The sequence below is a fragment of the Nicotiana tabacum genome, chromosome 9, assembly GCF_000715075.1.
Source record: "Nicotiana tabacum cultivar K326 chromosome 9, ASM71507v2, whole genome shotgun sequence".
NCBI lineage: Eukaryota > Viridiplantae > Streptophyta > Magnoliopsida > Solanales > Solanaceae > Nicotiana > Nicotiana tabacum.
The window spans coordinates 124,282,265-124,310,040 of NC_134088.1; the positions used below are offsets into that span (position 1 = coordinate 124,282,265).

Sequence of the window (27,776 nt, forward strand, 5' to 3'; positions counted from 1 at the left end):
TCAACCACAATGTGTACACGAGTATCAACAATGACAATCGAAAGTGAATAACCCAACAAGAATAATATTTCAAAACTTAACACTTTGCCTCAATGTGAATCACAACCTTTATAATTCAATGCCACTTTCAACAACAAGATATTCCAATAATAACAACTTCAAGTAAAGAATTCAACGGTTAAATAATGAATAAGGAATAAAGAAAACAAGAACTTCAACTAAACATGTAGAGCAATTAACAAGCAAGAGATAAGACAAGTAGAACATGTGAAAATAGACTAATGATGATGAATACAACATGATAAGATAACTCAATTAAGGCGTGAAAGAGATCTACATAGCTAAAACCGGTAAACTTCCATATTTAGCCTGTGTACACACTCGTCACCTTGCGTACACGGCTTCCACACATCACAATTATCACAAAACAACACCAATCCTAAGGGGTTATTCACCCACACTAAGTTAGGCAAGACACTTACCTCAAAACACGCTAACTCAATCCACTATTAGGCCTTTCCCTCGATTATCTAACTCCGAATGGCTCGAATCTAGCCAAACCAACTTCATACCATAAACCGCCACAAAAAGACCCTACGTGTTTGCGGCATAGAACTCGCGAACATGATGCACAACAGATACACACCTTCGCGAACGCGGCTGCTACTTCGCGAACGCGAAGATATTTCCTCTAGTCCCCAGCTTCTCAACTCAACTCTATGCGAACATGAGTTGATGAACGCGAACGTGATGCTATGGCCTCACAAAGGTACGCGAATGTAATGAAGGATAAAAGGCCAGCTCCAATAATACACTACGTGATCACGACCCAAGCTTTACGATCGTGAAGAAGGTCTGAAACACCAGAAATCAGCAGTGCCAAAGAACATGGAAATGATCTGAAACTCACCCGAGCCCCTCGAGACCCCGTCCAAACACTCCAACATGTCCTAAAACCTAACACGGACTTACTCGAGGCCTAAATTCATGCATAACAACATCAAAACCATGAATCGTACCTCAAATCGAACTTAATGAACTTTTGAACCTTCAACTTCCAAAATTCGTGTCGAACCATATCAAATCAATTCGGAATGACCTCAAATTTTGCACACAAGTCCCAAATGGAATAACGAAGCTATTTCAATTCTCATAACCACAATCCGAACTCGATATCATCAAATTCAACTTCCGGTCAAACTTATGAACATTTCAAACCTTCAAATTGCCAACTTCCGCCAATTAGTGCCGAAACTTTCTAAATATCTCCAAATGCAAATATGGGCATACACCTAAGTCCCAAATCCCTATGCGGGCCTAATGAAACCATCAGAATCCCAATCTGAGGTCAAATACTCAAAAGTCAAACTTGGTCAACTCTTCCAACTTAAAACTTCACACATGAAATTCATTCTTCCAAACTAATTTTGAATCACCAGAAAACCGAAACCGATAATACACACAATTCATAATACATCATATGGAGCTACTCATGCCCTCAAATCACCGAGCTAAGTGAAAATGCTCAAAATGACCAGTCGGGTTGTTATAGGAATTTTGGAGTACGGACTAAGGCGATGTTTGGAGAGGTTTCCACCTAGATTGAAGAGGTAAGTGACTTTTAATCACTTTTTTCCATGAATATTTAATAGACATTGATTATTTTACCTATTTCTCATGAATCTAAATTATAATTTGGGGAGTTTTGGACTATATTAATGGAGAGTGAAATTTGAGGATTTGAGAGGCGATTTTTGGTTGCAATTTGATAATTTTTGTATGGTTGGACTCGTAATTGAATGTGTGTTCAGAATTTATAAATTTTGTCGAGTTCTGAGGTACGGGCCCAGGTTGACTTTTTTGTGTTGACTTTTTTATTTGAGTTAAAAACCCCAGCCTTATCTTTTGGAATCACTTCCTATGGCTTTTATTGATAGTATTACGTTATTTTGGCTAAATTTAGGCCTTTCAGATGTTGATACGCACGGGAAGAGCTTGTTAGCGGAGTGATTTGGTTTGCTTGAGGTAAGTATGTTATCTAAACTTGGTTGGGGCACTAGTTGTCTGGATTATTTATGTTAGCTACGTGCTATGGGTGCACACATGTGTGGGGTTTTGAGCCCATGTGCTAACACCGGGGGTATTTATCCACGCCCAGGTTGTGCTTATTCTATGATATGCCTAGAATTAACTGTTAAGCTTTAAGCTATGATGTTTCTCACATTTGTAACATTGTTGTGAACTATTTGAGCAATGTTTGAGGCTACATAGAGGTTTAATACATGAATGAACTTGATAAATGTTATGCTATGATGAAATTTCCTATTCGAGCTATGATAGCACACTTGGCACCTGCCTACACTTAGCATGTCATTTTATCAATCCAGGAGCATGAGATTTGTTAATTATTCATCGCATACATGTTTTCTTGTTATTTTCTCCTGTGTGATATGATTGGACTAGGTACTTATGATCACACCGGACGAATTATGTTGTTATGCCTATGACCATGTCGGGCAGCTTGTGTTGTTATGCCTGTGACCACACCAGACAAATTGTATTGTTATGCATGTGACCACGCCTAGCGGGTTGTACTATTATGCCTGTGATCATACCGGGCGGATTATGATATTGAACCTATGACCATGCCGAGCTGGTAGCAAGTTGAATTAGCCATGCTTGTGTGTGGATATGGATCCATCCACTTGGGTCACTGTAACGACTTGACTGGTCGTTTTGGTTTCTAGAACCCCATTCCCCTAAATGAGGATCCCTGTATGTAATTTTACTGTTTTATGACTTACGGGAATGGTTAGTGCGGGATTTGGAAGGGGTCAGATTGAAATCGGAACACTTGGTTTCTTAGTTTGGCTTTAAGAGGCTAAATTTGACTTTGGTCAATATTTTGAGTAAACGATCTCGGAATCAGGATTTGACGGTCCCAATAGGTTCTTATGATGATTTTGACTAGGGCGTATATTTAGATCGGGTTTTGGATGACCCGGGAGCGTTTTGGCGCTTAATAGTGAAAGTTGGCACATTAAAGATTTTAGAGTTCTTTAAATTTGGTTTGAAATAGGATTTGGTGTTATCGAGGTCCGTTTGAGATTCTAAGTCTGGGAATAGTTCCATACGGTAATTTAAGACTTGCACGCAAAATTTGGCATCATTCCGAGTAGTTTAAGTATGTTTCAGCGCGTTCGGAGTAAGTTGGAAAAACTTAAAGTTCATAAGTTGATTTAATTTGGTTTGGGGTGTGATTCTTAGTTTTGATATTGTTTTACGCGTTCTGAGTGTTCAAGCGAGTTCTTTTTATGATTTCAAACTTGTTGGTATATTTGGGCGGGGCCCCGAGGGCCTCGGGTGTTAATCGGATTAGGCTCGGACCAAGTTTGGACTTAGGAGCAATAACTAAAGCACTAGGTTTCTGGTGCAATCGCACCTGCGGGGCTATGGACGTAGGTGCGAGCTCGCAGAAGCGAGCCAGCAACCGCAGAAGCGAGCCAGCAACCGCAGAAACGGCCCAGAGTAGTCAGCCCAAAAATCGCAGATGCGGACAAGGTGGGCGCAGATGTGTGACCGTAGAAGCGATCAAATACCTAAAGATTTGTAGTTTTAGTTTCCCTTATATTTTTAGATGTGTGTTTGTTACTTTGGAGGACCAAAATAAATATTTGGGATTCATATAGCTGACTCCAACTAACTAATTTGAATATGAAATATTGTAATAGTAGTTGTTGTGTGCATGTTTCTTCTTTTTTCGAGACCATGAGCAGAGGCGGAGCTAGCCCTTCTATTGCGACCAAACACACTCATGCAAGTATATGTGGTCGTCAAGTAATAGAGTAATGAGTAGAGTATCGTTCCCACAAAGACTTATGATTAACTTTTGATTAATTCAAACTCAAATAACTTATCGATTCAAGTGATTTCTCACAAAATAGATAATTTCCTAATTTACTACCAAAAAACTATCAAGTAATGAAATACTAGAAATCAACCACAACACTTAAACAATTTCGAATAACAATCAATAGGAGATAATATTCCAGGGTCACGGGTTAGCTAACAATCATGTTGCGTTCTTAGCTTAAAATGACTAATTGATTTAACTGGATTGTTGATTGACAAGGTTGATATTACTCATAAGAATCTGTCGAGTTCTTACTCGCCTACTCAAGCTAACTTAATGCCTATATGTCTATGGAATTAAGATTAACAAGAATGCATTTACACTTCCTGTATTTCAACCAAGCAAGGCAATTAGGTATATTTCTATCCTAACCGCGAATTCGTTCCCCGATGCCCGGGTTCAAGAACCTGCTCTATTTAATTCTATATGCAATCTAGAATTCCCACTTTCGAGTTCAACTCTAGATTCGTAGATGGTATTTTACTGTTAGCTACTCAGCAAAATAATTAAAAATAGAATTAAAAAATAACCCAATATGATAAAATCAACTTCGTCAAATTAAACTTCAAATATCAACATTCATGTATCACCCATGACCCTAGAACAATAGGGTTCTTAGCCACTTATGTTCATACAATCATCAAAAATAAGGTTTTCAAACATAAAATCAATGAGTACTAGGAAAGAGATGGAAGAATTGATCCAATCCGTGCTCCCGAGTGTTTGGCACTTTTGTTCTCCTCTCAAAGTCACCTTCTCCCCCTTCAAAATGAGTTTAGGTTGACTTTTATATGAGTTGGGATAGTGTAAAGCCGAAATAACCTTGTTTCAGGCAAAATAGGAAAAAGTCTCCGCCCACAGCGTCGGCGCAAAAAGCCGTGACGATTTTACCGTTTCACGAATTCCACTCTAGTTCCTTATTCACTTCAAATTGCATTTCCCCTTTTTATTGTGGGGAACAAAACCTAAAGGGTGTCCCCCTTTGTCTCCTTGTTTTTGTTTTTTTGTTTTATTTAATTTTGCTCCAAATCTCTTTATCTTCACATTGTTTTATTTCTACACAATTAAAATATAATATTAAGTATAAAATAATATAATTAATACTCAAAAGACGATTAAAAGTACTAGAATATGAGGCAACAATGAGTAAATATATGTACTTTTGATCGAACATCACCTTCGGCCGAACTCTTTAGCTTTTGTGCAAACTCTTTATTTGTCTTATAAATATGTACAAACTATTATTTTAGAATCCAAGAAAAGAACTAAAATTCGAAGATTCCTTCTATATGAAGGTTCCTTTATCAACTCCTTGCATGCGTAACTCCATTTGATTTTTCAGAACTCGGATGTGAGTTTTATCTATATATTTTCTTATTCCACATATTTTATCCCGCATAAAATAACACATAATTTTTTCGCATAACTTAAGTGTGGTTTGATACCACCAAACGAATTTTGCATCAAATAACGCGCACATTATTTTTCTTATGTGACCAACGTAACGTTGTATCATTTTATGTTGAGATTGGTTATATATTTTTTTGTATAACGCGCGCGCGCACATATATATATATATATATATATATATATATATCTTTTCTTTATTTATCTTTTATTTTGAATATGAAGGAGTGCAGTCAATTGGAGTATGCTATGTGAGAAATGACAATAATATACCATCACCTCAAGATGTCATAAATCTTTTGAAATACCTTCTGTATCTTTTGAAATGCCTTCATTATGCAGGAGTGCATTCAAGTAGTTCTACAAGGTTAAAAAAGTAGTTTTTCCTTAGAAACATTTTTGAAACTTAGCCAAACACAATTTGATGCTCTAATATTGAAAAAGGTATGGGTACTCTTCAAATTACCTAACCAAATATAAATTATTTTTTTAAAAGTACTTTATCAAAATTTGATTCTAGTACTTTTCAAAAGAAGTAAATTTTAAAAGCTTGCATTACACAAACTATTTGTTTAGTTTGTTTCCTAACCATACAGGCCAGAAAGCAGTCCTGACACAATAACTGAGAAACAATCAAAATTATTCATTAACGTCAAATTCATTGACCCTAAACCAAATCTATACTCAATTTCCAAAAGGAAAACAAAAGGCAAAAGCGAGCTAAGAATAACTTCAAGAACTTTACCGTGAAACTCCCTAAAAAGATTGGTGATGAATAATGTGGAATAATAATTGTTTTAATTAATAAAGTATTTGGCTTATCCTTTTTGTATATGAATTGATGTAATATATTTAATTTTCATACAAATTGGAGAACCAAAAACCAAGCATACAACATGCATATTGCTATCCATAAAGTATAATGATACTATCCTTTAGGCCATATGCATTTGGCAGCGAGTACGATAGCAATCCAAAACGAATTAGAATTTTACATTTATGTGTAGTTAAAATCGAATAAGAAGTTTATCCGTGGATAATATTTTGAAAATTACAAGTACTTGGTTCATTAACAAATATTTTAAATTTTAAGGGCATAAAAGTCTATTAATACTATTGGGATATTTTTGTCATGTAAATTATTCATGTTTTTATAATAATATAGAAGATAGATAGATATAGATAAGGATTATAAGCTAGCTGAAAATAAAGAGGAAAACTGGACTATGGAGTATATAATTATTTAAAGGATTATTTCTATCATTTCTATCTAGGTATGATTCCCTTCGTCACTGATTAATTATTTTAACTACTTTAAAGGTTAACTGATAGAGATCATAATTAAACTATACTTGCTTTCATTCAAACAAAATAATGCCTAGAGACTAAGTAATAAATTAAAACCTCAAATTTTCACTTTTTTATTTTTTAATCTATAACAATCAAATCCATACCTATTATGCAAAACAGATTTTTTGTTGAATCTAAAAGTGCAATCCGACCTTCAAATCCTGTCCGCCTCTGAGTTCTTCACGCAGCTCTTTCAGAAGTTCTTCCCGCAACTCTTTGAGAAGCTCATTCCGCACTTCTTGCGACACCTTTTCTTGCATCTGTTGCAGCCGATCGTGCACTTTTTGCGGCACCTTTTTCAGCGCTTCTTCCACTAGTCTTTCCTTTTTCTCTGAACTTCTTCTCATGTAATAGACAAGTGCGCTACCTGCCATCTAAAATGAGAAAAAAAAATAGTAGTATCACAAATAAATAGAAATTCCATCAAAAATTAAGTACTATAGAGAAACAACGCCAATTAATTTAAATTAATACCGTCGAGAAAACGAGAGTTTGAGCGACTTCATCTACAACTTTCTTCTCGTCTTTTTGGGTTCTCTGAATTTCAAAAAGTGATTAAACCATTAATAGTCGATTTGCTGACTAAAACCAATTTTAAAAAGTATAATTTTGAGAATTACTTTTCAACTTCATATATAAAAGAAAACTTGTTTACCTGAGCATTTTGGACAATGAATTGTTGGAATTTGGGATTCATGTCAGCACCTTTTCTCAAGCCAGAAGCTACAGGCCTTGCTATACTCCTCACCGCAAGGCGACCATAAATATAAACTGGTATAATAATGAAAAGAAGAGTACAAGAAATTATAATAATATAAGATGAGTGCAAAAGCAAGAATGATTGTAAAATATTGCTGCTCATTTTTTTTGAGGTGAAAAGGCTTTGAACATATTAAACATAGGGCAGAAAGCTTTTATTATTGGGATGAAAACGTAAGTGAAAACCCTTTTTGACTAAAAGCTATGTTACTTGAACTCTTCAAAAATGACGTCTGGTGTATTCTTCAAGGATCCGGCACAGGGTGCGGCAACATTTTTGGAGTCCAAACAACATAGACTAAAAGCAGTATCGTGACTCATTCTCACCCTTTAAAACCCTATTGGTACTTAAAATCACAGAACCATCTCCCCTTTAAATTCTCTGCGGATCTCCATTGGACCACCAATAACAACAACAAACCCAGTGTAATCCCATAAATGGGGTTTGGGGACGTATGCAGACCCTTACCTAATAAAGATAGAGAGGTTGTTTCCGATAGACCCTCGGCTCAGGGTATATCGGAATCACATATACGTTAGACGATATGTGTCAATGATCTTTCTAATGCATAGTAGGAATTTACTAGTCTAACATCTTCTCCCCAGTGGCCTGCTCTCCAAAGTCACACCAGACTTGGGGTTTAATTAGGACAATATCAATGTTCTGTAAATTGGGGGATTAATTAGGACACTGTCACTGCCCAGTAAATTACATTAAGAGGTAAGTAAAGCTAGTCGGATTCCTAGTCAAAGATGCAGTTAGCTGGCTTTTAGCTGGACCAGTGATTCATGAACTGACCACACCATAACTTTCTTTACTTATAACCGTGGTATCTAAACCAATTCGCGGACACCACGACTATTCTATCGAACACTTGTTATTTTCTACCAATACATGTACCGAGCCACGCCATAACATAAAGTCATAAACTTTAAGAATAAACGATAATCAGACAAAGTCATAAACTTTTAAATAAGAACTAATAGCAGGCGAGTATCACATCGCATTCGGGTCACATTCATGCAAGATTTTGCAGCAATTATAACAAGAAGTCATAAGCTTTTAAGAATAAATTATACTAATCAGATAATGAAATTAGAACACCAAAATGACTCACTTAATTCAAACAGCGGCATGTTGTTGATTGCCAATAGCTTTTAGTCTCAAATCACAATCTCTCTTACAACTAGAACGTATATATATAAGATAAAAGAAAGCCAAACCAAAATAGGTTTGGATAATTTTAGGACTCTAGTTTTAAAACCCAAGTCTATGGGTCAATCAGTCAATTAACAAATGGATGGAGTAATTATTAATTTTCTTGTTTTTTCTTCGTTACTGAAAACAAAATTTTTTACTCTTTCCTTTTCCTTTCCAATTTATGTCTTATATTAGTTTAAACGTTTTAAAAGAATATCCTAGTTTTGCTCTTTTTAAAAAAAAATCTGTAATTCTAATATTTTAAGAAAAGGAAGTATACCCCGGAAAAATTGCGGTCGGAAAGGTAAAGCCGTTGGGTTTAGAATACCAATTGCATTAGCAAATGTTGTTATTGTAAGCAGAGGCGGCTCAATAACATTCTCATATTTTTCTTTTTGAAGTTCATTTTTTGAGATGCAAAGTTGATAATTATTTTTTATGATCAATTAAAGAAAAGACCTGAAAATGATGAATATTGGTCATATTTAATAAGTAGCTAATCAATAAGGAAGAAATCTTGCCCTTTAGAAGTCCGCATATGCCTTATTATGATTCCTTAGTTTGGGAATATCTTATGACAATTATTATTATTTGTGTGACTTAATACTGAAAATAAATATTGAGTTATTTTTTAAACCAAATAACTTTATATATAGAAAAAATAGAACATGTCATTTGTTGGAATAATGCAAAAATAAAATAAAATCAATAAAATTTATTTATTATATCTTTGTCTTCTACTGTTTCATCCTTTTTTTTTTGATAAGGTAAATTGTATTAATCAAAAGGGAGAAAAAACTCCCGTATACAAGAAGTATACCAAAAAGTAGAGAATTTACATCAAAACATGATTCTCTACAAAAGACGCCCATTCTTCTAAACAAATAGGGGCTATATGAGTGCACCAAAAAGCGATCAAAGATAAAAAAACTATTTTTAAGATGTGAAAAAGGAGACTCAATCCCATCAAAAGCTCTCCTATTTCTCTCCCCCCCAAACTATCCACATGAAAGCTCTCCTATTTCTATTGTTTCATCTTTATTACTTTAAGTTTGTACTTTTACCAATTTAACTCTTAATAAAGTATATAATCGATTTTGCTCAATTTTTAAAATTATTTTACCATCATGCTCTTCTTTTGGAAATAAATTTATGTATCCTAGGAATTTTGTCAACCTAAAAAAACAATTCTACTTCTGTGATGAATTTGAAAAAGAATTAAATTGGATTTTTAAGTAGTTAGTTGATTCAAAGACTTAACTATTTACTCTCAATATTAAGGAAAATAATTTTTGATGATGCAAATTCTTAATATTAGCTAATTTCAAGTTTTAAACATATAACTGTAACTAAAATAATATTTAAGTGTAACTATATTTTTAAAAGAAGAATTTTATGCTTAAAGGATAGAAAAAAACCGATCTAACATTTCACGAAGAATTTTTGTTAATCTTAAAGTCCTAAATAATAGAAAGGTAATTAAGTAACAAAATTTATGTAAAATATATATTTAAAAGTTTAACCAACCAATTATTCATAATAATTAATTCTAAAATTTAAACCCATAAATATTTTCAACCTTCTTTTTTTGGTGAACAAGATAATTATATATAAATACCAAAAATAGTTACAGCATTAGGTCTAACATCTTCTCCCCAGTGGCCTGCCCTCCAAATTCACACCAGACTTGGGGTTTAATTAGGACAGTGTCAATGTTCTGTAAATTAGGGGATTAATTAGGACACTGTCACTAAGAGGTAAGTAAAGCTAGTCGGATTCTTAATCAGAGATACAGTTAGCTGGCTTGGACCAGTGATTCATGAACTGGCGCTGGCCACACCATAACTTTCTTTCCTTATAACCATGGTATCCGAACCAATTCGCGGACACCACGACTATTTTATCGAACACGTGCTACTTTCCACCAACACATGTACCGAGCCACGCCATAACATAAAGTCATAAACTTTAAGAGTAAACGATAATCACACGAAGTCATGAACTTTTAAATATCGAATTAATATATCAGCCGAGCATCACATTGCATTCGGGCCACAAATTCATGCAAGATGTTGCATCAGTATCAAGAAGTTATAAGCATAAATTATACTAATCACATAATGAAATTAGAACACCAAAAAGACTTACTTAATTCAAACAGCGGCATGTTGTTGATTGTCAATATACTTCTTCCAGAGATTGAATAACCTATGACACTTGTGTAAAGGCCAGAGCTTTCAGTTTCAAACCGCAAACCTAGAATGTATCAATAGGTAAATAGGGGGAGTATATATAGATATAGATAGCCAAACCAAAGCAGGAGTGGATAATTTTAGGACTCTTCGGTCAGGGGCCCATTAATTAAAACCCAAGGCTATGGGTCAATTAATAAATAGATGGAGTTATTAATTGTATTGTGATTGTGATTCTTCTTTCTTCTTTGTTTCCGAAAACAAAAATTTATACCTTTCCTTTTCCTTTCCAATTTATGTGTTAAATTTTTTTAAAAGAATATCCTAGATTTTTATTTTTTTTTAAATGTAATTCTGATTCTAATATTTTAAGAAAAAGAAGTACACCCCGGAAAAATCGCCGGTCGGAAAGGTAAAGCCGTTGGGTTCAGAGATGGGGGTGACAGAAAAGGACTTACCTGGGAAATCGATCGCCGATTTGAGTCTGATGCAGACGTCGTCGTCGCTGGTTCGACGTTACGGCGGGCGGCGGAATTTCGGAGAAATCAATGTTGGAATGCACTGGATGGTTCTTGGTCGTGTTGTGATACTATGAATTTTCTTTTTAAGGATGTCCTAATTAATGTTACATAACGATGTCGTTTCCTCTGAAACTTGAAAAAAGAAGTCCATTTTTCAACATTTCTTTATATATATATATATATATATATATATATATATATATATATATATATATATATATATATATATATATATATATATACACACACACACACACACACACACACACACACACACACACACACACACACACACACACATATATAAGGAATTAATGAAGAAATTATAGTGTATGTTGAGTTACTCTGTATTTTGCTATTGAAATTGATTGACAATCCAAGTTTGCGCCTTTATTTCAGTTTGTAATTATTTGTACACCTTTGTTCCTGGCTTCTTGTTCTACTAATTTCTCTGTGTCTCGCTCCTTCTCTGTTAAGTCTATGGCGATTCTGACCTTTCAATAGAGGTTATAATTAAACGGTAAGAACCTATGCATCGAAGGCTCCTCTTATTCTGCTTAACTCTAGGTTATCCACTGAAACCTAGCTCAAACTCTGCAAGCTCATTTATTTGCTCTTAAATATTTTTCTTTGTCATAAGAAAACTATTATTGTTAGTTATATCAACTACTGCTTTCTGTTAATTGCACAAAGAAAAATATTAACATAAAATTTGATTATATCCTAAAGCGATTGTGAAGTTTCTAATTGCTTTCTTTGTTGCAGGTGACGGCCTAAGTTATGGGTTTATGGATCACTGGCTTCTCTTGCCATCTCAAAGCCTCATCTGCCCAACACCACTTAGATCATAACACTCTTTCCATTCATGTAAAATATTCTTATAATGGATTCTGATAAAATTTGTAATCACAAAATATTTTAAAAGTTAAAATTGTGTGTCCGCAGTCTAGCTTAAAATTGTATTTTTATTCTTTTTGATGAGTAAATAATTTTATTAGAAAGAAAAAGCACCAAAAGAATAGGTGTAAATAATAACAAAACCCCACACGTAACACAATATTCATGAACCCCACATGATCAGTCTTGAACTAGGCCCTTTTATTGGTTAAATGTTTCCAATATTACAAATCATATAGCCATGAATGATACCTATTGTTTGTATTAAGTACATCGCCATAGGAATTGATCAATTTATGACAAGCTAACTTTAGTTTTCATGTCAAGAATCGCGCTGATCTTGCCAGCTTAGGTAGAATATTTGGTTGGAGTCGGCTGTCTACATCACACCCTTTGCTGTGAACGCGGGATGCTTTGTGCACCGTGCCGCCCTATAGATTTATAAATTACGAACAACTAAAGTGGAAAATAGTTCAAGTAAATCGGATAATGTGACCTTATTCATCTTGTTGTTGCCAAATTCTGGCCATGGACATGTCTTATATAAACATGCTTTCTAGTTCTCTATTCTAACATTCAGACCCAAATTCTGGCCATGGACATGTCTTATATAAACATGCTTTCTAGTTCTCTATTCTAACATTCAGACCCAAATTCTGGCCATGGCCATGGACATGTCTTATAACTGTCATTTTCAGGAAGCTGCTAGGAGCAGAAGAGGAAAAGCAAAGCATTCCCAGTGGAGGAACTATGATGATTTAAATGAATACTTTTGGTAGTCAACCTTTCCATTTTTCTGTTTTTTTTTCTGGTTCAGTTAATCAATATTTTGTTCATTTCTGACTTTACGCATAAAACTGTAGGTCAGCGGACTGCTTCAGGTTAGGTTGGCCCATGCGCGCTGATGCTGATTTCTTTTGCCTCCCTGTGGAAGAACTTCGTGCTGAGAGAAATGGGGTAAGGTTTTAGCTGCAGAAGTCATCTTAATAACACCATGTTATGTGCATTTGACTGTTTCCCAGCATTGTCAATTTATTTAGCATTTCATGCTTCCATCCCTTTGAAATGTTATTTAGCATTTGATGCTCCGCAAAAAGTTACTTCCTCCAGTGAAATGGAAATTAACTGACACAAATATGTTTTTATTGCACACAGCTATTGTGAATGGTAAAAAGTTTTACCAAGAAGTTGTTTGTTTATGTGGATGTGTATTTTTTTTTGTGAGCAGTGCTCCAGATTTATGTTGCGGCGCTATTTTGACATGATAACCTACATTAACATTGTTGCAGCCACTCTTTATGTGATTCTTAATTGGAAAGCTAGGCACAGCATGTCATTCTATGTTAAACTACGATACATATTGAAGGTCATAGCTGCAGCTGCTTGGGTGGTCATTTTACCTGTTACATATGCTTATACATGGGAAATACCTCCTTCATTTGCCCAAACCATTAAATATTGGTTTGGTAACAACTCAAATTCTCCTAAAATACCTCCTTCATTTGCCCAAACCATTAAATATTGGTTTGGTAACAACTCAAATTCTCCTTCACTGTTTATACTGGCTGTGGTAGTCTACTTGTCTGCCCAATATGCTCGCTGCTCTGCTCTTTCTTTTTCCCTTCGTTCATCGATTCCTAGAGAGATCACACTACAAAATTGTGATGCTGATGATGTGGTGGTCACAGGTATATGTTTTTTTGACTCATTTGCTCTGATACCATGTGAGAAGGCACGGGAGAAAATATGTTATTGATATTGGATGATAAATACAATACAAGAGGTCCCTATTTATAGCTATACACTACAAGGAGATATTACTCCTCTTCCAATGTGGGACAAGACTACACTATACATATCTATAAACTAACACTCCCCCTCAAGCCGGTGCATACACATCATATGTACCGAGCTTGTTACACATGTAACTAATACGAGAACCAGTAAGAGACTTAGTGAAAATATCTGCTAGTTGATCATTCGACTTTACAAACTTTGTAACAATATCTCCTGAAAGTATTTTTTCTCTGACAAAGTGACAGTCGATCTCAATGTGTTTAGTCCTCTCATGGAACACCGGATTTGACGCAATATGAAGAGCTGCTTGGTTATCACACACTAGTTCCATCTTGCTGATTTCTCCGAACTTTAACTCCTTGAGCAACTGCTTGACCCAAACTAACTCACACGTCGCCATAGCCATGGCCCGATATTCAGCTTCGGCGCTAGATCGAGCAACTACATTCTGTTTCTTGCTCTTCCACGAGACCAAATTACCTCCTACTAGAACACAATATCCAGACGTAGAACGTCTATCAAAAGGTGATCCTGCCCAATCAGCATCTGTGTACCCAACAATCTGCTCGTGGCCTCGATCCTCGAATAGTAATCCTTTGCCTGGAGCTGACTTTATATACCGAAGAATGCGAACAACTGCATCCCAGTGACTATCACAGGGAGAATCCATAAACTGACTTACAACACTCACCGGAAAAGAAATGTCAGGTCTAGTCACTGTGAGGTAATTCAATTTGCCAACCAACCTCCTATATCTCGTAGGGTCTCTAAGAGGCTCCCCTGTCCAGGCAGAAGCTTAGCATTCGGATCCATAGGAGAGTCAATAGGTCTGCAACCCATCATTCCAGTCTCCTCAAGAATGTCTAAGGTATCCTTCCGCTGTGAAATAACAATACCTGAGCTAGACTGAGCGACCTCAATACCTAGAAAATACTTCAATCTGCCCAGATCCTTAGTCTGGAAGTGCTGAAAGAGATGTTCCTTCAGATTAGTAATACCATCCTGATCATTACCAGTAATAACAATATCATCAACATAAACCACTAGATAAATACACAGATTAGGAGCAGAATGCCGATAAAAACACAGAATGATCAGCCTCACTATGAGTCATGCCGAACTCCTGAATAGTTGTGCTGAACTTACCAAACCAAGCTCGAGGGGATTGTTTCAAACCATATAGTGACTTGCGCAATCTGCACACACAACCATTAAACTCCCCCCGAGCAACAAAACTAGGTGGTTGCTCCATATAAACTTCTTCCTCAAGATCAACACGATCTACAACAATAGCATCTCCCACTGGTGTGGACACATACACAGGAACACTCAAAGAATCACGGGGCACAACCAAATAGGAAACAAAATAGGATGACACATAGGAGTAAGTAGACCCCGGATCAAATAGAACTGAAGCATCTCTACTGCAAACTGAAACAGTACCTGTGATAACAGCGTTAGATAACTCAGCCTCAGGCCTAGCTGGGAAAGCATAACACCGGGGCTGGGCCCCACCACCCTGAACTACGTCCCTGGGACGGCCTCTAGCTGGCTGGTCTCCACCTCTAACGGCCTGACCTCCACCTCTAACTGTCTGGCCCCTACCTCTGGCTGCCTGACCCCTGCCTCTGGCTGGCTGAGCAGGTGGTGCAGCAACTGGTGCCGGAACCATGGCACGAGAACTCTGATGCTGTAAGCTGCCCGTTGCCCGACGGCAAAATCTAGCAATGTGCCTCGAATCACCATAAGTATAACATAACCTCGGCTGCTGTGACTGCCGACCCTGAAACTGACCCTGTTGACCTGAATAACCACCGTGATAACTCTGGAGTGGAGGTTCACTAATAGGAGCTGGTGGTGCACTGTAGGCTAGCTGGTCGGAATAATGCATCTAAGGGCCACGACCACCTGAGGCACTGTGGGATGCTTGGAGCGCTGAATGAAACGGCCTGGGAGGATGGCCTCTACCAAAAGTACTCCTACCTCTAGGTGAGGCACCGCTGAACTCAACGAAATGACGAGGTCTCTTGTCAGACCCCTGACCTCCCTGAGTAAGAACCATCTCTTGTCAGACCCCTGACCTCCCTGAAAAGAAATCTCACTCCCAGTCTCCTTAGCCATCTGCAATCTGATAGGCTGAGCAAGTCCATCAATAAACCTCCTCACCCTCTCTCTCTGTGAGAAGCAGAAGTATGGCATGACGGGCCAAATCCACAAAACGGGTTTCATACTGAGTAACAGTCATGCTGCCCTGCTGGAGACGCTCAAACTGACGGCGACGCTCCTCCCTCAATGTGATAGGCAGAAACTTCTCTATGAAGAGCTGAGAGAACTGGTCCCAAGTAAGAGCAGGTGACCCAGCTGGTCTGGTCAACAAGTAATCTCTCCACCATTTCTTGGCGGAACCAGTCATCTAAAATGCAGCAAAATCGACCCCATTGGTCTCCACTATACCCATGTTCCATAAAACCTCGTGACAGCTGTCAAGATACTCCTGGGGATCCTCTGAAGGAGCACCACTGAAGTGGACAGGAAAGAGCTTGGTAAACCTATCCAATCCCCACAAAGCCTCAGAAGACATAGCTGTCCCATCTCCGATCTATGCCGCAATAACCGGCTGAACTAATCCGATTGGCTGAGCTGCTGGAGCCTGATACTAGGGAGCTATCTGCTCTGGAGCGGGAGTGGTAGGAGTCTGGGCTCCTCCTCCAGCCTGAGAGACTGCTGGTGCCATGGGAAATGCGCCAGTCTGGGCCACACTCTCCATAAGGCCCACCAAACGGACCAAAGCGTCCTGAAGTACTGGGGTAGCAATGAACCCCTCCGGAACCTGAGCTGGTCCGACAGGATCAGTCTGGGCTGGAACCTCCTCGTCAAGCTCTATCTGAGGCTCCACTCACGAGCATTCTAGAATTTATTACAAGTAATAGTCTGAAAGAAATACAACTATCTAAATGAAAGAAAACAGTAGGACATAAAAGATAGACGGGGACTTCAAGGTCTGTGAACGCCGACAGATCTACCTTGAGTCTCCGGATAGCGGACCAATAGCAAGATCTCGATCAACCCGAGCCGGTATCAAAATCTGCACAGTAAGTACAGAGTGCAGTATCAGTATAACCGACCCCATGTACTAGTAAGTGTCGAGCCTAACCTCGATGAAGTAGTGACGAGGCTAAGGCAAGGCACCTACAAATCAACCTGTACAATTTAACAGTGTATATACAAATAACAGAAATGAAGAACTAAACAGGAAATGTCGGGAGGGGAACATACTGAGAGGAATACAAGATAAAGAACTACAACAGAATGATCACCGGAGCAGTCAATATACCATAAATCAACAGGAATAGTGAATACAGTAAGAAAAAATGCACGGCATCACCTTTCGTGCTTTTACTCTCAATCTCACCATAAGATTAATAGAAACGGCACGGCATCACCCTTCGTGCTTTTACTCTCATATCATGGCACTCCCTTACCATAACGCAATGCATAAATAACAACAGGGAGATAGAATAATAAGTACAAACCTTACTTCAATATTTGGATCCATAATATCAATCTCTAACTTTGAAATAAAAACTCAATTATCACCAGAAAATCCGTAAACATGATAAGAACGATAAATTGAACAACACTAGTATAACACGTAGCAATTTGGCATAGGAATGAGACAATATAAGAAAAACAGAGAAACATGGAAAAACAGATAAATTGGCGGTGCATAAGTACTCGTCACCTCACATATACGCCGCTTACATGAATTTCACTTAGCAAGTAATTCTAAGGTTCCTAATTCCCTCAAATCAGGGTTAGACACAACACTTACCTCGCTCCGAAGGCCACTTAATTCTCAATCACAGCTTTTCCTTTGGAATTCACCTCCAAACCACTCGTATCTATTTAAAAATGACTCAATAATATCAAATATTATTAAAGGAATCAATTACATTGCATAAATTTAGATTTCCTAAATTTTCCTCCAAAAAGTCGAAAATCGACTCTGGGCCCGCTTGGTCAAAACCCGAGGTTCGGACCAAAATCCATTCACCCCCGAGCCCGAATATATGATTGGTTGTGGAATCCGACCTCAAATTGAGGTCTAAATCCCTAAATTCCCGAAATCCCTAGTTTCTACCCTAACTCCTAATTCTACTATGAAAACTCTAGATTTTAGGTTGAAAATTCAAGAAATGTAATGGGTAATTGAAAGAAATGGTTTAGAATCACTTACCAACAATTTGGGGAAGAAAATGACTCTTAAAAATTGCCTCTACCCGTTTGGTTCTTGAAAAATGTTGAAGAAATGGCTCAAACCCGTGTTTGGAGTCTGTTTTAAGTCACTGGACAGGCCTTCATCGCATTCGCGAGAGGCCTGTCGCGATCGCGATGCACAACGACCTAAGGCTTTCGCGTTCGCGAGTCTTTCTACGCGTTCGCGTAAGGCAACTCCCCCCAAGCCTTCGCGTTCGCGACCCAGTGGACGCGTTCGCGTAGAAGAACATAACCCCCTCCCCCAGGTCCCTTAAACTATCGCGTTTGCGTGGGACAGATCGCGTTCGCGAAGGGTACCACCCCCAACGCTTCGCGTTCGCGACCAGTCCTTCGCGTTCGCGAAGAATAAATTTCCCCTGCCCCCATTTTACCTTTCGCGACACTACTTACGCGAACGCGAAGAAGGGCATACCAGAACAGCTGCTGCAGCAAAAATCTCAGATTTTCTAAGTGCAAATCACCCTGTAGCCTATCCGAAACTCACCCGAGCCCTCGGGGCTCCAAACCAAACATGCACACAAGACTAAAAATATCATTCGAACTTGCTCGTGCGATCAAATCGCCAAAATAACACCTAGAACTACGAATTTAGTACCAAATCAAATGAAATTCTCAAGAACACTTTAAAATCCATATCTTCTCAACTGGACGTCCGAATCACGTCAAATCAACTCCGTTTCTCACCAAATTTCACAGACAAGTCTTAAATATCATAATAAAACTGTACCGGGCTCCGGAACCAAAATACGGACCCGATACTAACAATGCCAAACATTAATCAATTCTTAAAAACAATTAATTTTCATCAAAAATTCATAACTTGAGCTAGGGACCTCCGAATTCGATTTCGGGCATACGCCCAGGTCCCATAATTCGATACAGACCTACCGGGACCGTCAAAACACGGATCTGGGCCCATTTCCCAAAAATATTGACCGAAGTCAACTAAAATCAACTTTTAAGGCAAAAATTCTTATTTTTATTAGTTTTCAACATAAAAGCTTTCCGGAAACCTGTCCGGACTGCGCACGCAAATCGAGGTGGGTAAAAATGTGATTTTTAAGGCTTAAGAGCGCAGATTCGAGTTCTAAAACATAAGATGACCTTTTGGGTCATCACAGTACTATCCCTAATACACTTATATTTCTCATATTAGAATAAGGCAAATGCCCTAACCTCAAGTACCATAGGCTTACATCATTTGAAAGTGCAGAACAACATGAAACTGAAACTAAAGACTTAGTACTATCCCTAATACACTTAGAAGAAGCTGGACAGTAGTCCTTCTTGGAAGCTGAAAAAACTGGACAGTAGTCCTTCTTGGAATCAACCAAATTCTACTAGGCTTGATGGTGTGAAGTAGATAAATCCCTTGTTTCTCCTTACCAAGAACCACTGGCCTCTTCATTGAAGGGGCATGTAAAATTGCACCAATAGAGTGAAAAATGAGTAGACAATTAACATGCTGACAAAGTTTGTGAACTGATAGAAGGTTATACTTAAAAGTAGGAACAAAAAGAACATTAATCAGACTGAGATCAGGAAGAACTTGTACATTTCCTGCCTGAGTGACCCTAACCCTTTGTAAGTTAGGAAGATTAACAAAGACTGGCTTGACTAAGGTTCTAACATTGAATAGAAGATTAAGATCGCATGTCATGTGTTCAGATGCTCCTGAGTCTAAGATCCAAATAACAGTATTAGCTATTTTTGAAAAAGAGTATTTAGGTATACCAGCACAATTTGCAGTCATATTCACTTCTGAGTTGATGTCTCCTTGTGGTGTAAACTTAGCTTGTTGAAGTACCTGATATAGATTGTGATACTGCTCTTGAGTGAGTCCTTTCTCCAAACCATAGCTTGACTGATCAGAATTAGGATCTGTTGTGGTTGCTGCATGTTCCTGAACACCTCCTTGAGACCTTTTGTTAGTAAATTTAAAATCTGCAGGAAACCCAATGATTCTGAAGCATTTCTCAACTGAATGTCCAGGCTTCTTACAATAAGAACATACCACTCTGTTTCTCTTTCCCTCAAAATTTCCTCTCTTATCTGCTTGAGCATACTTCTGACCTCCATATTGTTGTTTTGTGGCCAAGAAAGCAGAGTCAAGAGGATGCTGTGCAACCTGGATTTCTTTCTGTCTCTCTTCCTGGATCAAGAGTGAGTAAGCATGATTGATGCTAGGAAAAGGTATGGTCATGAGAATATTGCTTTTCACTCATGAATAAGTATCGTTCAGCCCCATCAGGAACTGAATAATCCTTCCATCATGCTAAGATCTCAGAGATCTACTCTTTCCTCCACAAGAGCACTCACAACTACAGTGAGTACAGGTATCAAAACTTTCCAACTCATCCCAGATTTTCTTAAACTTTGTGTAATACCCAGCAATATCAGAACTTCCCTGAACTAAATTGCTAAGTTCCTTCTGCAGCTAATAAAGCAAAGCTCCATTGCTTTGACCAAATCTATCTTCTAATTCCTTCCAGATTTCTTTAGCAGTCTTAGAATAAAGGACACTCTCAGCAATCTGCTTTGAAAGAGAGTTCAACAACCATGATATTACCATATCATTGCATCGACTCTATGCCTTAAAAGAGGGTGAATCTGCAGGTGGCTCTATGATCGTCGCATCTATGAAGCCAACCTTATTTTTAGCTGAGAGAGCTATGAGGACTGCTCTATGCTATCCTCCATATCCCTTTCCATCAAAGATGGAATTGACAAGAATCATTCCAGGTGAATCTGAAGGATGAAGGTGAAAGGGATGAGAGCTATCATTTGTGATAGTGATTTGAGGGGATTGGATTGTGGAAGGACTTCCAGCAGGCAGTGTAACAGAGGGATCGTCAGTGACCGCCATTGAAGAAGTCCAAGAGAAAACTTGAGCAAGAAGATAGGATCTAGACCTTTTGCTGTGATACCATAACCGAAACGAAAGTTGTAATGGAGAACTTTTTGTTGTCTATTTCATTCAACTGTGTACAAGTATTTATACAAAGCAAAAGGAATAAAAATCTGTTATGCTAGGTACAGGTGTCCTATCACTATTTGTCTATGTGTAACTACCTAAAAGAATCTTAAGAAAGAATATAGAGAAATTAATATGTACATATTTTAACTACACACTACACACGGTAAAAGAAGCTTCTAGATTTCTAATACTCTATTTCATTCTTTTACTCAAATGGACGGCCAAGATATGTTCTCTTTTAAAGCAAACAAACGGACGTGATTAGCTTTGGATCTCTGAAGACAAAATGATCCTGTCTTTGGACATATCGTCATTTGAGTTTAAGCCATCTCCTTTACCAAAAATTTTCTGTGGACTGAGTTTGGGAAATTCTGACGCCAATAATAAGTAACTTTTATCTTTTTACAGCTGTTCTACAGCATACTGATCTGTTATTCAGCAACTTGACAGGTGCTTTGGTGTTGTAAATTGAGTCATGAAATGATGAATTGTGCTCTGTTGATAGTATACAATGTCAAAAATCAAGACGGGAACAAGATCATCGGCGAACCAATCTTGGACTATATCATGAAGGCCAACTGTAGTCTGTGCAATTTGGAAACTTTTCTATTTGCATCTATAAGGACCGATCTACTTTTTCTGGCTGTTCCATTTCCACGCTCTTGGTCTCTGTTGCCAACCAAGAGGTTGTGAGTTCGAGTCACCCCAGGAATAAATGTGGGGAGTTCTTAGAGGGAGGGAGCCGAGGGTCTATCGGAAACAGCCTCTCTACCTCAGGGTAGCAGTAAGGTCTGCATACAAACTACCCTCTCAGACCCCACTAGTGAAATTATACTGGGTTGTTGTTGTTGTTGTCGTCTCTTGGTCTGTTGTGTTGCCTCTTCTATGGGAAGATTAGTTGGGATTACTACAAGGATGAGCCACAGCTTAATTGAGTTAACTGAAAGTGATAGGCTATGTCTACTATCTGAAGTAAGTGATGCCCTCACCAATCTTAGATGCAATCCAGTGACTATTGAAGTGTGGAACTACAACACCCGAGTAGAAAATGGGGTTACAATTGCTGACCTAGAAAGTTGTCTATGATCAACAACTTTTATGCAATGCTCTTAGAGGCAAGTATAAAATCAAGAGATGCTATGATATTGGTATATCATGTTACCACTCACACTGAAAGAAGGCTTAGTAACAGTTCTCTAAATATCCTAATTGATTCCATAACATGTAAAATAATACTATTATATTTTCTATATATCAATAGCTGTTTTGCAGGTAAAGGTAGTCCCTATTGCAGCTTGCTTTTAATATTTTATCATGTGTATGTATACATGTTTTGTTGACCTCTATACTCATGGAACAAAAGGTAATTAAAATCACAGCTTGAAGTTTTTCCTCCTTTGCATTTCTCTCAAGATTAGTAATTACAATGAATAACAACTTCGTCTCCTCTTCTGTCATCTCCAAATTGGAGAACTTCTTTTGTAGTCTTGAGTTCTCAAATTTTCTCTGGAAACTCTTGGATACAAACTGCACCTGTGTAGGAACTGTTGCTTCTAATCAATTCACCTTCCTTGAGTTAAAAGCCTGTATTATATTATATGTAATACTGATATGTGCCTATACTTTAACATTTAGAGATCCTGCTTATAGGTGCTAACATCCTCCTGATTAGTTTGAATGATATTTAAATGCACATAATGTGTTTTATGTGCGCACATGTTATCTTAGAAAATTTGATTTAGAATAAGATTGAGAAAATCATTGAAAACATGATTATAGGATACAATTATTACCTTGTCAGTTGAAATGGTTTACAGTAGCACTTCAGAACCTTATTTGATCACTTTTTGCATCATATAAAGGTTATCCAATGAAAAATGAGGATATCATTTTGATTGAGAACTTAGGTTCCTATGTTATTTTAAAATCTGGATACAATTTTATATTCTTTTAGTGTTTTCCGCAGCTTGGTACGTGCGAAATGTGGTTCGGAACTCTGATAATTCATTACCAGGTATTGATATCTTTTTGGATTGAGAATTTTAGTCTATACATGAATCTAAATTCTGAACTAAGTTTTGTACTCTTGCAACTGTTTATGCGCTTTTTTGGTGTATATTTCTGTAATTTCCGCGTACTTTTCTGCAGTTTGACTAAAATTCTGGACTAAGCTTGTTTGAGGAGTATTTCAAGTGCTATAATGGCGTTCACTTACAACTTCAACTTCCATATACTGTGTTTGAACTTCAACTATAAATCTTTTCTTTTTGTGAACTTTCACCAAATATGTGTGTACACAGTAGAGTTATGGAGATTAAAATCTAAAGATTTTGATAAAAGGAGAATAAATAACATTTGATATTACATTATAGGGTTCACATTTGTCATCTTTCTTGAGCCAAGGGTCTACCGGAAACAGCTTCTCTACCTTCCTAGAGTAGGGGTAAAATCTATGTACACACTACACTCGCTAGACCCCACGTGTGGGATTCCATTGGATTTGCTGTTGTTGTTGTTGTTATAGGGTTCGCATTTGGTTGGTTGTGTTAAAATACAACTTTATAGGAATGACTATTAAAGAACACGAGTCTTTCTGCTACCTGTCGCTCTATGAGGATGCTCGCCTATCCAAAATGGCAAAGTAAAATAGGATTAGAATTACAGGCATGAATCGCTACATTAACATTAATCTTTCAATCCTGTCATTGTTCATTCCCATTGTAAGCTGCCTTTGTGATTATGTAGTGCTAATGGCAACACTTTTTGACAATCCAAATTCCATTTTGTATGTACCTGTATAGCAAATTCCTATTTAAATGAATGTCTAAACATCATTACCTTCAATTAAATGGAGAGAGTCGTTCAAAGTTCAAACATAAAAGAAGTCATAAAGGTGAAACTCGTCGATATTGGAATTTTTGTAGATATTTATTACGTTACAAGGTGAAACATATGGTATTGGAATAGTGTTTGGATGATACTTTTAAATATTTTATGGATTAAAATTTTTATACAAGTGTTTGATCGAAACACGTGAATACCACCCTTAACCGGAGTTCTCGGGTTCAAGGTCTGGGTATAAAAAATCATGTCATGGAACTTAAATGAGCCTTACGCAGTGCGAATCCAGATCTAATCGGGCTCTAATACGGATATCGGACACCGAGTGGGTCCAAAAAAGAAAAGGAAAATAACTTTCAGTTTAAGTTATGCAAGTCTTTAAAATGCAAACATTTTTAAAAATTCAAGATAAACAAATATTGAGTAATTAGCTCATCGAACATGTATATTTCACCTACTAAATATGAATGATTAAAAGGAAAAACAGAAAGAAAAAAAAAAGATGGAAAAGTTTGGTCCTTTTTTCTTACTATCATATTTTGGGATGAAATTAGAAAAGAACGAGAACCGAGTATGAGGAATCCAGAAGAGAAGGCCAATTCAATTGGGCTATATTCAAACCCATTTAAAACTTGCATCAGACCTATAAAATAATAAAACCGTAGAAATGACACCAGTAGCCATTCTAAAAGACTATTATTTAGGAATTATGCAGTGTATTCTGAATTTTAATTTTTCAATTCAATTCAATTTTTCAGGAAAAAAATGTCCTGAGTTGTCCTCAAATTAAAATTTTTAATTTAAAATTTTAGGATAAAATAAGTAGTGGTTAATTTCTAAATAGCATCACTAAGAGTGCACTTGCCCCTAGTTTAAGATCAAGCTCAAAGATATGTGGTGTTATGGTGTATACGACAACTTTTTGATACATTATAGGTTCGTTCACATGAAATAGATGAATTTTTTCTTATCTTATTTCTTGATAATAAAACTTAGGAATTCTCAAAAATTACACAAGGTCTTGAATATTTTTAAGGTATGGTAAAACTTTTTCTCTCGAGCCTAAAAAACAAACAAAGAAATGCTTAAACCTATATGAGTTCTTTTATTAACTAAAAATAAAGAATATTATTTTAATTATATAGTATTCGAGGCTTACTAGTCCGACCATTCAGAATTTACGTAATACTCACTCCGGTCCACAATAAGTGATTTTTTGATCTTTTTTTTGTGGTCCAAAATAAGTGATTTTTCCAAATTTCAAGAATGAATTAATTGTTTTTTTCCTACATTGCCCTTGGAGTAAATAGTACTGGAGTATGTGCTAGAAGTGTTTTTGTGAAGAGATAGTAAAGGTTAATATGGTCAATTTCATTGTTAATTAATGTTAAAAAGTGAATTTTTTAATTTGTGTGAAAACAACCAAAAAAATCACTTATTTTGGACCGGAGGAGCAGAGAATGAAACCGTAACTAGAGGGACTCTTTTGTTCATTTAATACAACATTTATTTTCGTTAAATCCAAAGTTATATTCAAAATCTAGAGTAATCAGATACTTTAAATCTGCCATTAATGTGGAATAAATATCTGGCAAATTGCAATAAATTGTGTAGGCATAGTAAATGGGAAAAAGTGATTATAATTTACCTGAAAAAGAAATTCAAAACAGCGTTCAGTTCTTTCCCCAACTAGTTTTAGGATACGCGCGCGTGTACCCCATCTCAACAAATACAAAATTTTAGAAAATTACATAAAGATTATATTAGAATTTGTGTTTGAGGCATAAAATAAAAATTAACAAAAGTTTAAGTTTCTTAAAAATATTGATCAGAATTATCTAACTTCAACGAAGGAAGAAACTCTCAAGACAAAAAGACAATTGAATAATGTCTACGGTCAATAAGAAATATCATATCAATTGTTCTCAACATATTAGAAAAGACTAAATTACTATTGCAAAAGGTATTCTTTAACTGATGCATTTTGATTAATCTACTATTTCTTCATTTTGGTGTGAGCTTTCTTTCTTTGTCCAAAAACCGAATATTTTCTTTTATGGAAGTAAGAGTCTAAGATTGGAATGAAATAATTACCGTTAATGGATTCTAAAAGGACCATGTTAATCTATGAGCCAAAAATATGGAGCTTATGTTAAAAAAATCCTCTAAATTTTGCACCGAAGCTAAAATAATAAAGTACCAATTATGTATTATTTGTTATTTTTTAGATGCAAATAACTATCTAGAATAATTATGTATTTTTATTTTGGGGTCATATCAATAAAAATCGGCTAGAGCGTTATTATTTTCTTGCTTAATTAAAAAGGTACAACCAAAATAACAGAGTCGTAATTATTTTCAAAAATTCACAATATTTTTGAAATGCTACCTATTATGTTGTTTAAGTAAATAGAATAACTATTTTATATATATATATATATATATATTTCTTTGACAGGCCCATGCGTCTTGTTTCTCATTCAGAAAAAAATCTCAAAACTTGGATAACTACTTCCAAAGTATTAGCAAAAAATAGAGACTTCTAAAGTCATTTAGTTACTATTATTTTAGAAGATATCGATAAACTCAACTACTAATTCTTTTTAAAAAAAGGTAATTTAAATAAGGAAAGAATCTTATATATAATTCCTACTTAGTATTAGGAGTTTTTACCTAACTCAAATAAGGAAAGATTTAATAGTCAAACTTTAAATTAATTCGAAAAGCCTAAATGTTAGGAAAATAATTTAAATGACTATTTTGTCTAGTGTGAAACTTATTTTTCAAGGGTAAAAAAGGCGAACGACATTTCTCTAAGGGCCTTAGTGCTTTTAATATAATATGCCAAGCCTTTATTGAAAGATAAAAGTTAATCTATACAATTAGGATACATTACGTGTTTTACTATTTCAAACTGAGATGACTGCGGACTTTTCGGTAAAATTATTTAATTAAAAAAAAAATTCCGTCAAGTGCCAAATTATGAGGTTGTTTAGACTATTAAAAACTTGTTTCCAGTGTTAAATAAATTAAAACTTGCACGTGTAAATATCATAATTAGATACTATTTGTATGCCCACGAGTTGTTTACATTCGTCCCTTTCTAGGGAAAATTTCTTGTGTCTTTTTTTTTAATTTTTTTTTTTTATTGTACTCTTTGTTTTGAATTATAGATACAGCACTATGTAGAAGGTGAATTAAATCTCATTTCTTAAATAGCATAGTTTCCTTCTAACTTTTAAATGTCTATGAAATATTATCAGGGTATTTGTGTGTTCATGAATAGTTTTTGGTATGATTTGTTGCATAGTAAGTGCGAACTGCGATAAGGCGATAATGATTTGATACACATGAATTTGCTTGCAGCAACATTTAGTTTATTATATATCAATCTTGTTTATTTTTTCTTTTGGTTGCTAATAGACCAAAAGCACGTAGCAGAAACTGAGGAAATTTTAGGACCTTCGTTTTGACATGTATATTTTGATGGCTTAACATCTATATAAATTAAACTCAATTATTGCCTTCTTTTAATAGGCACTGGTCATAAGTGTAACCCTACTTGAATAACATAGAAGTGAAGAACTTGAATAATTATAAATTTTTCAATCGTCACTCATGAGAGTCGAGATATATTATTTAT

General features: G+C 36.3%; 2 protein-coding genes across 23 annotated transcripts; one reads left to right on the forward strand and one right to left on the reverse strand.

Annotated features, from left to right (window-relative positions):
* Positions 1 to 6,561: 6,561 nt before the first annotated feature.
* Positions 6,562 to 11,404, reverse strand: LOC107823058 (uncharacterized). The gene is made up of 5 exons (XM_016649646.2): positions 11,281 to 11,404; positions 10,779 to 10,846; positions 7,326 to 7,441; positions 7,145 to 7,207; positions 6,562 to 7,044 (listed from the first exon to the last, which is right to left on the reverse strand). Exons 2-5 carry the CDS (start codon positions 10,795 to 10,797, stop codon positions 6,805 to 6,807), a joined length of 438 nt encoding a protein of 145 aa, XP_016505132.1. The 5' UTR covers positions 10,798 to 10,846; positions 11,281 to 11,404; the 3' UTR covers positions 6,562 to 6,804.
* A 243-nt stretch (positions 11,405 to 11,647) lies between these two features.
* Positions 11,648 to 23,656, forward strand: LOC107823059 (callose synthase 3-like). Of its 22 annotated transcripts, none has more exons than XR_012695085.1 (7): positions 11,651 to 11,863; positions 12,109 to 12,210; positions 12,939 to 13,015; positions 13,104 to 13,197; positions 20,415 to 20,508; positions 20,596 to 20,651; positions 20,818 to 20,954. XR_012695085.1 is itself a non-coding variant. In XM_075222238.1 (6 exons), exons 2-6 carry the CDS (start codon positions 12,124 to 12,126, stop codon positions 23,447 to 23,449), a joined length of 327 nt encoding a protein of 108 aa, XP_075078339.1. In that variant the 5' UTR covers positions 11,651 to 11,863; positions 12,109 to 12,123; the 3' UTR covers positions 23,450 to 23,656. The 22 variants fall into 22 exon arrangements, 10 of the variants coding, with proteins under 10 accessions (XP_075078335.1, XP_016505136.1, XP_075078339.1 ...); XR_012695088.1 differs by having other exon boundaries at positions 20,603 to 20,651; XR_012695080.1 differs by having other exon boundaries at positions 20,422 to 20,508.
* The last annotated feature ends 4,120 nt before the right edge of the window (positions 23,657 to 27,776 follow it).